Source organism: Equus quagga, chromosome 7, assembly GCF_021613505.1.
Source record: "Equus quagga isolate Etosha38 chromosome 7, UCLA_HA_Equagga_1.0, whole genome shotgun sequence".
NCBI lineage: Eukaryota > Metazoa > Chordata > Mammalia > Perissodactyla > Equidae > Equus > Equus quagga.
In genome coordinates, this window is record NC_060273.1 from 54375504 (window position 1) to 54388437 (window position 12934).

The window sequence follows — 12934 nt, forward strand, 5'->3', positions numbered from 1 at the left end:
GGGGGGATGGGAGAGGGATGTGTCCATATTTTTCAGGAGGTGTTTATCAAGGCTTTATGTTCCCTTACACTCTTGTGGCAACCTGCTAAAAGAAACAAATATTTCTTCAGGGGAAATTGATCTTGGGGAATATTTCTACAACCCAAATGCATTATTTTTATTGATTAAGTGCCCAGCAGCCTTCCCAGTTATTGGCTTCTAATTCGAATGCATCTTCTACTCTGACCAGGCTCCCCCTCCCACCCTGCACGCCTCCACAGTGCTCTCTAGGGACCTGGAGGGAGAGAACTGTAATGTGTGTTTATCGTGGATGTGCCCATTTTGTGGCCTTTTCAAGGGAGGGGCTAATTTTCTTCCCCTGATTTTCAGGCTTTTTATCCAAACTAACCTCACAGCCATTGTTCTGGGAAAGTATCAACCCCGTCCTATGAGCCCTTCTCTTCTTTGATTTTGAAACCTTAGGGCAGCCTACTGAGTAGAACCAAAGGCTTACCCCCCAGGGGTTCAAGGACCCCCAGGGGCAGGAAGGCATGAGCTTTGTCCTGATTCTCTCAGTGACTCACCCCGGTTGGCACAGGGAATGTCACTTGAGTCTTCTGTGCGTGTTTCCTCACAGGCAAAGTGGGGACAGTGACACTTTCCCTGATTAACACACATTCAGTGGTGACCATGATCACGGTGATAACAATAACTGGCAGTACTTATTGAGCACTTACTGTGTGCCAGGTGCTGTTCCAGGCGTCTTGCAAGTCTAATCCTCATAACTACCTAAAATACAGACTCTGTCCTCACCTCTCTTTTACAGTTGAAGAAATTGGGTCATCTCAGCTCCACACAGGCGGGGGTTTTTCTCTGTTTTGATCCTGGCTGAATCTCTGGCACCTCAAACAGTACGTGGCACATAGTTGTTGTGCAAGATTAAAACTTGTTGAATAAATAAATGTAACTTATCTGAGGTCCACAAGTGGCGGAAGCAGGATTTGGACCAAGCAGTCCGACTCCAGAACCCACTTTCTTGATCCAATGCTATGCTGCCTCTTGAGATAATGCACAAAGGATAACGTAAGATACAAAAAGGTGTCATCGGTTGATATTATTTCTCTCCTTGGTGACCTGCCCACCCAGGCAAGAGCGAGGATGCTCAGAGGCAAGCTGTCCATGCTTTACCTCTCCATGCAACCTGTTTGCTTAATGAATGAGCGGGCAGGTAACAAGATACACATTTTCCCCCACCTGGGTCCATCCCACTGGGAAGGGGCTGAGGACAGGGATTCAGCTGTTGCCTGCTGCTAGCAGAGTAAATTAGTTTCATTTATCGGATAGAACATCTGGCTGGGATATCAAAGACAGGATTGTGTGTAAGATTAGTGTCTGCTTATTGTGCTGAAGATCACAGAGGGGAAGGGAGAGCGGCTGTCCGCCGCCAGGATCCCAGCCCTGCCCCCATCCTCCCGTTCCCCACTTCTATTTCCCTCTGCTGGCGTTTGGGAACAGTCTAAAGACAGTGAGATGCTTCTAGTCTTGCAGGAAACGAAATTCAAAATCTAGTTGTCAAACATGAAATTGGCATGCCGCTAGCCAATTCTGAAATGTATTGGGGTGTTGTCTAAGTGAAATGCCTCTCACCCCCAGTTTATGCATTCATCCATTCAGTAGATGTCTACTGTGTGCGGAGTAGTATCATAGGCACTGAGAATGTAGCAGTAAACTGGACAGACAAAACCCTTGGCCTCGTGGAGCTTTGAACACAAACACACCCAGTCCAAACTCAGAAGTGGCTGAGGTAAGGGGCAGGAAAGCCTTTACCCCACACCTGTTCGTTCATTCTTCCAGCAAATATTGATTGTGTTAGACTCTGATGGCTTCTCAGCTCTAGGGACCCAGCCATGAACAGGCCACATAATGTCACCACATGCACTGAGCCTACATTCAAGGGTGCTGGGAGACGGAGGCAAAGAAAAATTTTAAAATAAATAAATATTTAAGTAATATAACATGACATAGTGAAAACAGTTGAAGAAATAAAAGGGGTGACAGGTGGTGGAAAACGTTAACTAAAGTATTCAGGAGAAGCTTCCTGAGGAAGAGATGCTTGAGTTCAGACCTGAAGGGTGTGAAGGAGACAGTCAAGGAAAGACGCAGGGGGAAAAGCCAGATGGGTCCACACCCAGATGCCCCAGGTGGACCCACAGCCCACTTCAGCCTGCTGGAGAGTGGTTTAGACCACTCGGCTTAGAGATGTCCCCTATGGACGTATGACGAGTGGTGCGAGGACCTCCTACCCCAGGACCCAGGGCCCTACCAGCTTCTGCCACACTAGAAGTTCTGACATCAGCTGAGACAAGCAGACAGTGACATTACTACATTTGGCACAGTGAGCAGTGGGAAATTAATATGAATTACAAATGTGAGCCTGAGCCATCATGCTGACTTTTATTTAGTCATTAATTTGTTGAAACATTAATGAAACACACTCGCAGTCTGAGCGAGACGCTCACTCTTCAATCCTGGTGGCATCTGGAATATGGGGGTTTGGTTTAGCACTCCCATTTACCATTTCCTCATCCTAATCTTTTGCCTCCTCAAAGGCAAACAGCCTGGATTTGCAATCCAAGGAGGGACTGAATAGTGCATTCATTCAGTGCACTTCAGGGCCCAGGAGAGAAGGGAAAAACAGCAACAACCACAAAACCCTCCTTAGCTAAGTTCCCTCCATCTCAGAGGAGGCTGGATCCAAGTGACAGTGAAGTCTGTGCCATAGATGAGAGCACAGAAGGCCAGCAGTGTCTTCAGCACCTGTGCTGAGGACCAGTAGGTCCCACTGGGCACTGGACTGGAGAGGCAGACAGTAGGCTTCTTCCTCAAGCCCCACAAGTCATCAAAGACCGGCCCATGAATAGGAGACCCAGCGTGAGGGAACCTGTAGGCCTACAAGAGAGAGGGGTAAAGAATTGAGAGTTCCTTAGTTCCTGGAACTCAAAGAATAGGAAAAACGGCTGGAGTGTCGAGGTTGCCATCACTCTGAGATAACATTTCCTTGCTCCCCAGGTTTTCCTGAGAGCCAGTCCTTGACTAAGCAGTCCCTGAGTCTTCTGGTTAGGACCCCAGGTACCCAAAGCCCTGTCTAAATGGATGATTAAAGGACTCAGCTCAGGAATTCCTAGGATGCAGTGGGATATTAAAAGGAAACGTACTATAGGCTAGACTCAGCCTGATCAATACCCACTAAGGACAAGAAGACACAGGTCCAGCCAGCTTCCCACACGTATTATTTATTGCCGGGGTGTGAGTCATATTAGCAGCTCAGGGAGACACCACAAAGGGACTGCTGCTTCCTATTGTGGTTTATTTATCGAGCTGGGTTGCCCAGGAGTGAAACAGGATAGAGCCCATTTCTCCTCACCTCCCAGACAGCCTGCCCCTCCAGCCCCTAATGGCACTCGCCTGCTGTCTCACTGGTGAGGAGAAGGGATGAGGCAGGCTGGGGAAGGAGATGCTCTGAGATGCCCCCCAGAGTCGGCCAACATGATGGCTTCCTACGTGAGTTCCAGTGGCCTCTCATCCGCGGTGACTGCTGTCTTCTCCACTCTTTTCCAGGGTGCTCTATGGGAACAAGATCACTGAGATTGCCAAGGGACTGTTTGACGGGCTGGTGTCCCTACAGCTGCTGTGAGTAGGAACTTTGTCACTGTTTGTGTCTCTGGGACTATTTGCAGCCTCTTTCCCGCAAACTTTGAGCCATGATCTTGTAGAGCTCTTCTTTTGATTTTATGCATGACAAAAGGAAAAAAAAATTCTGAGCGGTCTACCCCTCACCTCCATCGCCTCTTACTGGTGGAAGGAGAGCCAGGGAGTTGGCAGAGGGAGGCCAAGGTCAATATGAACAAACCAAAATGGTATAGCTCGGGAGCTGGCCCAGGCATGAGTCACTAACCATAGGTTTAGGGGCCAGAAATTAAGCCAGAGCTGAATCCTGCAAGGGGAAGCATCTTGCAGGGATGTGCTTGGAATTTAGGAACTAGAACATTCACACACCTTGTTCCAATACTAAAGGTGAAACAGAGCTGCTGATAGACAGGTGACCTTGAAGAAGGGTGGGGGTGGGGCTGAAAGAATTAGAGAAGAGCATAATCAGTCACTGATGTGACTCTATCTAGGTAAGATATGGCTGGTGGGTGGGAGTGTTTATTTAATTTAAAGGAAGATTTGTTGCCCCAAATTTTAAGCTCTGGGATTATATATTTGCATTTATTTTATTCTGGTCATTTGAGCCTAAATGTTTGAAGAAGATAATTGAACTCTGACGTGGAGAGGCAAGGAAAGGAATTTAGCTCATCTTGTTTGTTAAGATTTTATGATCGGGGAGAATTATCTCTGGTTCGAGATCAGGCAGCCATAGCATCTACACGCATGTACTGTGGGTGTGGAAGTGTATGTGTGTGCATATATATGTCCATGTCTGCTCGGTGACCATCACAATTCCTGTTGATATTACGAATTGACCTTGAGTATCCCGTAGCAATGGAGAATACAAGGTCTCAGAGAGGTAAATGACTTGCCCTCAGTTATACAGCAAAACAGGTATGGAAACTGGAGTAGAGTTTACGTGAACCTATGGCTCGGAGGGCTCCCAGCCCTCTAAATAGCACAAGATCTGTGTCTGTAGAGGTGTGCATGAGTACGGGGGTGTGTGTGTGTGTCTTTTTAAAATTGCCTCTAAGTCCCAGGCAGTGAGAAACGGCCTGGGGCCTCCCTGCTTCCCAGCCAAGTGAAGCTACAATATGAATTTGCAGACCACGTAGTTAGGCTGGGTCTCCAGATGGGAGGGAGGCCAGGAGCAAGGAAGGAGAGATGAAGATAGGTAGCACATCTCACTTGGCAACACCCAAAGACTCTTCAAGACAGAGGAAGTGAAACTTTTCTTCAGCCTTCCCTTTCTCATGTGTTTACTCCCTACCCTTCCCGTGTCCTTTAAGACTCAGCCCTAGACAGATTCTCCTAGGATGGTACAATAATGTGAACCATGTCCTGATGAGATGCCCAGCTCCTTTCCAGGCAGTGCATCCCTCACAGCAGTGGTCAGGCTTGATTCAATGAAGCAGAAAGCAAGAGAAAGAAAATTCTGTATCTTTTTCTCTGCATCTCCCCCACCTCTGTCTCCGTGTCTGTCTCCCTCTGTGGGAGTATTCATGTTCAAAGGTCCCAGGACCCAGTGGGCCTTTGAAGCTATTTGTTAGAATGACCCGCCAGGGCTCTGCAGGGAGCTTGGTGTTTCACAGATGGTGTTCTTTGCTTGTAGCAAAGAAACTGTAAGTTATAACTGCCACCATAAGGCTGGTTAACTGTAGCTATTAATCCCTTGAAAGAAGAGTAACACTAACATCGGCCTTGAGATAGATTTGGGAGTGTTGTGTTCCAGTGGGCTGCAGCAAATATCCTTCTACAATCTGTGCGTTTGGCAAGGAAAGGAAAATGCCCTTGCATGCATTAAGGAGAAACATGGTGTGCATCAATGTGCCTAGCAGAGTGCAGGGCTTGTAGCAGATTCGATAAGTGCATGTTTTTCTAAAAGGAAATATATCTCAGTTCCAAGCTGACAGCAGTCATGAGTGAATAGAACTAGCCAAATTTCTCATGGGCCAGGAAGGCAACTCTAGTTTACGATCACCATTTTGAGCAGATGGAATTGAGTAGCTGGGAGTGAAGAGCAAGAGTTGACACAACTCAGACAGGCTCACTTTCCAGAAAGAACCAGCAACTGGAGCCGTCATTGGGCTTTGACCTGCTGTTGAGCAGTTGGAAAGCAGGTCCTGATTACATCTAATTTAGCATTCGGCCCACTGTAGATTGGATTTCTCCTTGTTAGACTGGAGACACTCTGATAAGAAGGCTTTGATTAGAATACCCTGATAGTCTGGGTAATTTCCTCTCCTTTGGCTTGAAGGCTTTTTGCGAGAGATTTGTGTTTTTTTCTTCTCTCTCTGTCTCTCAAATCATTGGTGCACAGCAAAGCCACCTCTGCCACACGAAGTGATCTTGGATATTTCCTTTCTGGCGCTTGTTGTGCTGCTGTCAGTAATAAAGTGGGTACGTTGTAGTTGGTTGTCCTGCCCGACCCCCATTCTCTGTTTCTCCAAACTTTTCAGCCATCCTACCAAGCTCGCCCAGCCTGGTATGTACCCAGCCCTCCAGGATCATTTTCTTGACATGTTCTTTTGGGCGGATGGCGAGCACTAATGGTACAATGTCTCAGGCTGCAGTTTCTCAGAGTCTGCAGCAAATGGGTCCATGTGGATGAGCCTCAGCAGTCCTGGGAATGACCCCCTAACCCTGATAGCCTGTCCCCTGGGTGTCAGCCTCGCAGGAGTCACCTCCTTTAGTTTAAGTTCCAAAAGCTTAGAGTTCAAAGAAACTTGAGGGCTCCGAGCACAACCTTCCACCCGGCTGGTGCAGAAACGCCTCCCCTGCGCCCTCTGACAAGTCTTCTGTCGCTCGTTTGCTGATGGCTCCTGTGATAAGTCATCACTGCGTAGTTAGGAGAGTAGGAAGCTTTTTGTTATACTCAGCCTCAGAATGGCTTCTGGGAAACTCAGGAAAGGCTACTCTCGTAGTCTTCAAATGTTTGAAAATAACTAGTATGTCTCCCTGTACTTAATCCTAGACTGGTCCAGTTCCTGCAGACATTCATTGTATCGACACATAGGCCTTGGTTATTAGTAACAGCCTTTATACGTATAGGATCTGGGGAACGCCAGGTAATCTGTCAGCTTAAAACAGGCTGCTGGGGAGCTAGTCAGGTACCCATTTGGACAAGAAGAAGGGACAAGAAATTCCTTCCTAAACTGCTGAGAACTGAAATATCTCACACGGAGGGATCTCAGAATCCAAGTTAGGACAGGACATGCCACTGGGCACGTGCTCCCAACGCCAGGGACAGGAGCAGCTGGATTGCCAGAGCAGTGACCTGTCCTCTTCTCCCAGGCTCCATCCATCTCACCGGAAACTTAGGGTGAATGTTCTTGTTCCTCTCCTTTCCCCTGCCCACCCAGGCCCCTGGGCTCCTGGGATGTCTGTGGAGATAGTGACTCTGCCTACGCAGCCAGCTGGAGTGCCCCAGATCCTTCACCTTGTAGCTCAGAGGTCAGTCCTCCCCAAAGCAAGGAAAGCGGTCAGTGGGTCTCCAGAGCTGTCACTTCCTCCTCTGATGGGCAGCTGCTAGCTGCACTGTTATAGCTCCCCCAGAGAATAAAGAGCATTCACTCAGTGCTCATTGATTGCACCGCATGCGTAGGAAAGTCACTCAAGGCGGGCAGGCAGTCATTTGAGGTGGAAGCTTTCATGTAAATGTGGGCCGCGGTCGATGTTAAGCCTGCTCCAGGAGGTCTTAAACCAAACCAGGCTGTCTTGGGGCTGGAATAAGTTAAGACAACCTGGGCACCTGTTGTTCGATTTTCTTGGAAGGCAGACAAGACCATTTGAGGATCTTGGAGTTTGCCAATTACAGGGCAGTGAGCAAAACCTCACTCCCTATGGCTCACTTTCCCTCACCAGCTGTTTCACAAGTATTACTACTGCTGCTAATAATAGCAGCTCACATTTATCAAATACTTAATACGTTCCAGAACCTGTGCTAAGCAATTTCATATGCATCATCTCATCTCATCTTTGCAACAACGCTAAGAGGAAGGTATTGTCGAAAGGCCCATTTTACAGATGGAGAAACTGAAGGGTTAAGTAACTTGGCCATTGTCTCTCAGCGTGTAAGTGATGGACCATTGGAACCCAGGCCATCTGATTCTGGAGTCCGTGCCAGAGGCTTCTGCTTCAGCCCCAGTCACAGGCAGCTGTGCAGAGCTGGTTTTATGACACGTGGAACCAGAATTCCTCACTGGCTCAGGCCGAGGAGGGGGTGCTGCTGGACTGACTGTTAATCAGCTCCTCTTGTCATGCTTCAGTCTAAGTCACAGGCTGCTGTCTCCCGTCGAACTTCCTCTGGTTTGTTGTCATCACTGACGTTCGCCCTGAGCCCTGTGACAGGTTGAGGTGAAAGGATGAAAATTCTCCCCAGAAGAAGAGGCAGACTTACTTTGAGGTGCATTCTTGAGGGGGGAGCTCTTCCCTCTCATGTACCTGGTGCTTCCTAAGGAAAGTTCTTGAGGAGACGTAAATTCTGGAATTATTCCATGCCTTGGTCATTGAGTAAATGGTTTACCCCTCTTAAAGGACTGACTCGTAACCAGGTAACAATCAGGTAGGCAAGTGACCACCCTACTAGCTGTTGGGAGAGGGAAGGGGCAAGCCAAGTCACACTGGGTGAGGCCACTTGATCTCCTGATAGCAGGTGACGGCTCCCCTGTCTGGTCTCTCAGACTCTCAGCCTCCCCTGGTCGCCATAGGAAAGCGCAGTTGCCTGCACCCTGTTCCTAGGGCCCTCCTGTGTCTTTGGAGTCAAAGGGGGTCTTGTTTTTCAGACATGCCACCCCATGGCATTGCTGCATTTGCAGTTTGAATCACCATGACAACCCACAGCCCCTGCTAGCAGTGCGGTCATCATCGGGAGAGAAGGGAGGAGTCATCTTTGCCCCTCGTTGGGACTTGGAGGGCTCCTCCCATTTCCTCTTGAGAGTGTTTAGCATGACGTGGCCCAGAGTACCCCCCATTCACAACCACAGAGAAGATTCCGGGCAGGGTCAGAGTTCCTTGACCTCGTGGCACCGGCTTCCTCCCCATGTCCAGCCTCAGTAGGTTGCTGAAGGTCAAAATAAATGCCCCATATTTCATAGGGGAGGGATGAGCGCATGCTGGTTCTGAGGCAAGAGAGTGGTCCTTATTACAATTAGTAGGTAAAGAAATTCAGGATGGCACAGGGTTAATACTAGAGAAATAGAAAAGAGGAAGACACATGAATGAAGGCAGTTTGACTGCATATCCCACAGCTGACTGAGGGCTCTAGAAGAGCTCCCCTAATTGGTATCCTCACTCATAGTTTATGCCAATGTGTAATAGTGGTAAATACTTCCAGGGACACACAGAACTTTTCTTTTTTTTTAAATAACAAAGAGCCTTTATAACCCATTCTTTAAGAATCATTCTCCTCCTGGTAGAGCCAGAGAAAGGGCGGTGCTCTATGGTTGTTGGTACCTTCTTTCCTCCCCTATGTGTCTGCATCTGAGTGCGTATGAAAGAGAGACTGACCACCCAGCCTCGCTTTGGGGAAAGGAGGCTCCGTGAAGCAGCCCCTGGCAGGAGCCTGCACCCATCTTTCTATCCCCTGGTCTTTGCTGGAAGGGCTTCCTTTACTCTCCAGGAAGCAGCCGCTACACTCTTTCTTGGCACCAGTTTCCTGAGCAGAGCTCGTACTCCGGAGTTTGCAATATGCTTTTGACATTTCCAGACAAACACCACATAAGTAGGAGGAGTAACGTAAACGCTGTCTTCCGCAGACCCCTGGGCAGGTGTGGAAAATATAAATACCGCTCAGAATGATAGCTCGAGGCCACGGAATCAACATGTGAACCGCTGGGGTTGCCAAGGTGATTTCAATGCAATTTATCATTAAACCTGACTCCAGATGTTTGTGTTTTCCAAGCCTTGCAGCCCAGGCATGTGAGCCCTCAGAGAATCTTCACTGAGCAGGAGATGTGGGCAAGGGCAGTAACTGAAAGTGGGGCCTCAGAGATCTTCTCCTCCATTGCCCTCTGTAGAGAGACCGGGTGTGGGGGTCCTTTTCACAGATCAGGGTGGACCTCATTCCCCTCCTGGGGCCCATCTCCCCGTGTTATCTGGACTCTGAATGAATGGAACTGCAAGCTGCTATGAGTGTTGACAGCACCTGGGACTTTTCTGGCAGGCAGGCCCGGTCCCCTAGCAGGAGGACTCAAGTCACAAGAGCCCTCCTTAGCCCAGATTCAGGGTATTTCACTCCCCCTTCAAGCTCCAGCTCTGTGGCTCTCCACGGCTTCTGTTTCCTGCCTTGCTTTTCCTGAAGGCGACGGCTCCTGGAAAAGATTATCGCTCAGCAGCATCGTTATGTTGGTTAATCAACGAGCTGAGTGCTAATACCTCTTGACATGGAACATATGTGGAAGCCGAAAATGCTCTGAGAAGAGGGGGTGGCAGAGGGCCTCGTGGAGCTAACAATTGGAAATACATTTCGAAGGTGATGTACGGGTACTCCTGCTCTCGGATGTGCCACTCTCCTTAATTTCCTCTGACGGGAGCACGGCTCTCTTTGTTCTGTTTTACTGTAGAATCCTCACTTCGTTAATGAGAGTGTCTACAAAGCACGTGCTTCAGCCCCCTCCCATAAACAGTAGGTGATTCCTACAGTCCCTTGGTGGGCATCGGGGTGACAGAATGGGTGGGGGCACAGTCTTGGAACTAAGATAGCATGGATCCAAATCTCAAGCTACCACTTGCTAGCTGTCCACCTTTGGTCAAAGGGACTTAAGCTTTCCGAGCCCCAGAGGTGTCCTCTGTCCGATGGAGATAACACTTACCTCACAGGGCAGTGGGGAGATTCAGAGTTAATATGTATAAGGTGCTTGGCGAGTGCCTGGCCATGTGTAATCCTTATTACCTGTTAGGTCGTGTGGCCCCAGCTGTTCACCTAGCCTGGTCATCTCAGAGCCTTCACTCTTTTTGTTTCTATGACCTCTGAAGTTCCTTTGGGAAGTGAGTCTTGGAGCAGGTGACCCCAAAAGATGGTTGGATCTGCTTCTGGGGAAATATTCAATAAGTCCCCAGCCCCCTGACTCACTGGATCCAACAGCAGATCAAGCTGAGATCTAGTTGGGGCATCAAGTTTAAAGTTTGAGAGTCAGGCAGCCTCTTGAATGCGGCAAGCTGGAGAATACTATCTGCTTCACCACTGTCCCTGGTCTTCCCAGAGTGGAGTGAGAATTCAGGGTGAGGGGAGTGCAGAGCCAGGCATACCAGCTCCCAAATCAGCATTTAGTCAGTGATCCTCAAGGTTGAAACCCTGCTTTGCACCTGTGCAAGGCATTCAGTGAAGAACCCGCCACTTTGTGCCAATGGCAGTTTGGGGAGCATCCCGTCTCTGCCGGCTTGGTGCCAGGTCCTTCCTAAGAATCAGCAGGACTCCGGATGCCTCTACACAACCAAAAGGCAAGCAGTCTTCCAGACCCAATCAGACCTCCGTCCACCTAAAGCGTGCCCAGGTGCATTCCAAAGCTAGCAAAAATAGCCCAGAGACAGGGGACACTGTCCATCAGGCATAGATACGAGAATATGGATTTTGCATGATGGATAAGAGATGAACTTTGGAGTCAGACAGGCTGGAGTTTCACTTACCACTGGGTGACCTAGGTCAAATCCATCACCACTCTGACCCTCAGTTTCCTCATCGGCAAAATGAGGACAATGATTGTGCTGCTCTGAGGGTGAAAGTAAAGACTGCATGGAAAGTGCTTTGGACAACACTTGGCAGAGGGCTGCACATAGAGCTGTGGGCTCTGGAGATGCCACTCCATTATTATTATCGTTTCACACAGCAGTGACACCGCGACTCCTCAAAGGCGGGTGAACCAGGACAGATCAAGCAGCCTTGATGGAGAAAGAGAGAGAAGACCTGTGTTCAGGACTTATAATAGAACTGCTGAATCCCGTTTCAAATCCTTGTTTCCTCTCAATTTGCTCCACCAAAGGGTGTTTGTTTAATTCCCCTCCAGCTCTTGTCCGTGAACCAGATAGCTTGGAGATCTTTTCATGGAAGCCAGACGGGGCTGGGTGGCTGCCAACCATCCTCCCAAAGGAGAGAGGACAGAAGGACAGGCTGTGAGATCTTGCTGGGGCTAGGGATCAGTGAGGCTGTCCCCAACATCTAAATCTGGATAAGCAGCTTAATTTTATCTCTCCCTGCCCAACACGTCTTGCCTTAGGGAGCCAAGCCTCCTGGGAGAAAATAAGTGACGGGGGGACTCTGCCCTTTTCTGTTGCCTTTTGCACTGCTTCATACACTCTGCTTCTTGTGCTGTCTTTGTCTAGGAATTCTGCCAGCCTGGGTTGTTTTGATGCCTTCTATCATTGCGATAACATCCCATGGTGAGAGATCTAGGTGCAATAGAGAATAAGATAGCATCTGGATCAGAAAAAGAAGCCTCGATAGTTCTGATGGGTGACGAGGGTTATCAGAGCAGCTTGCAGTTTGGATACCTTTTCAAGGCAGGTCCAAATTGCCCCTCCCCTCTCCCCAGGGCCATCGTCCTTATCCAGTGTCTAGCACTCCCCAGTACCAAGCACTGCAATTGAGCTTGTGAATCTGCACTAGGGTCTCAAATCTAAACGCTCACTCAGGCAAGGTAGGCAGAATGAACTGGTGAAGGGCATACAATAGGGAGTAGTGAGGACTGTGGTGAACAGAGAGCATATGTTCTATCCAGAGGGGGCAGCCACTCCATAGCTGCCTCCAATGGACCCAGTGTTGCTAGAGCTTCTGAATTTTTTTTCAAGAGGAAATAGAAATCTGGTGTGTGTGTGAAATTTCCCAATTTTTAAAACAGTAGGAAGGCTGAATGAACAGATTTGCATGTGAGATGTTGCAGTATGTTGCAAGGAGGATTCTATCCTCAGGCATGAAGTTGGCACCTTTGACCCAGTCTGTTTACTGCATAGTGCAATCTTTCCTAGCCAGATGATGCCCTCAGAGGACCCTGAATGTCTGTTTGGAACAAAGCATTTACCACATACTTTGTTTTTCCTTCTAAACAAACAGACCAAAACAATGTGTGTGTGAAGGGTCCATTCCTGACCCTGAGGTGCATGGCCCTGTTGGATGCTCTCACTTTTCTCCTTGTTTCTCTGCTCCATGGCCTCCTTCTTGGAATGCCCCCAAAATGGAGTGACCTTGGCTAAAATGTAGTACATAAAGCCCAGGAAATTCTCAGGAAAATGCTGCAGAGGGGCTCGACAGACA

General features: G+C 48.7%; 1 protein-coding gene across 1 annotated transcript in view; it reads left to right on the forward strand.

Annotated features, from left to right (window-relative positions):
* SLIT3 (slit guidance ligand 3) overlaps window positions 1-12934 on the forward strand; it is a 592330-nt gene that overhangs the window by 477920 nt on the left and 101476 nt on the right. Inside the window, exon 12 of the mRNA XM_046666802.1 lies at window positions 3598-3669. Coding sequence (XP_046522758.1) covers window positions 3598-3669 — 72 coding nt within the window. The remainder of the gene's footprint in view (window positions 1-3597; window positions 3670-12934) is intronic.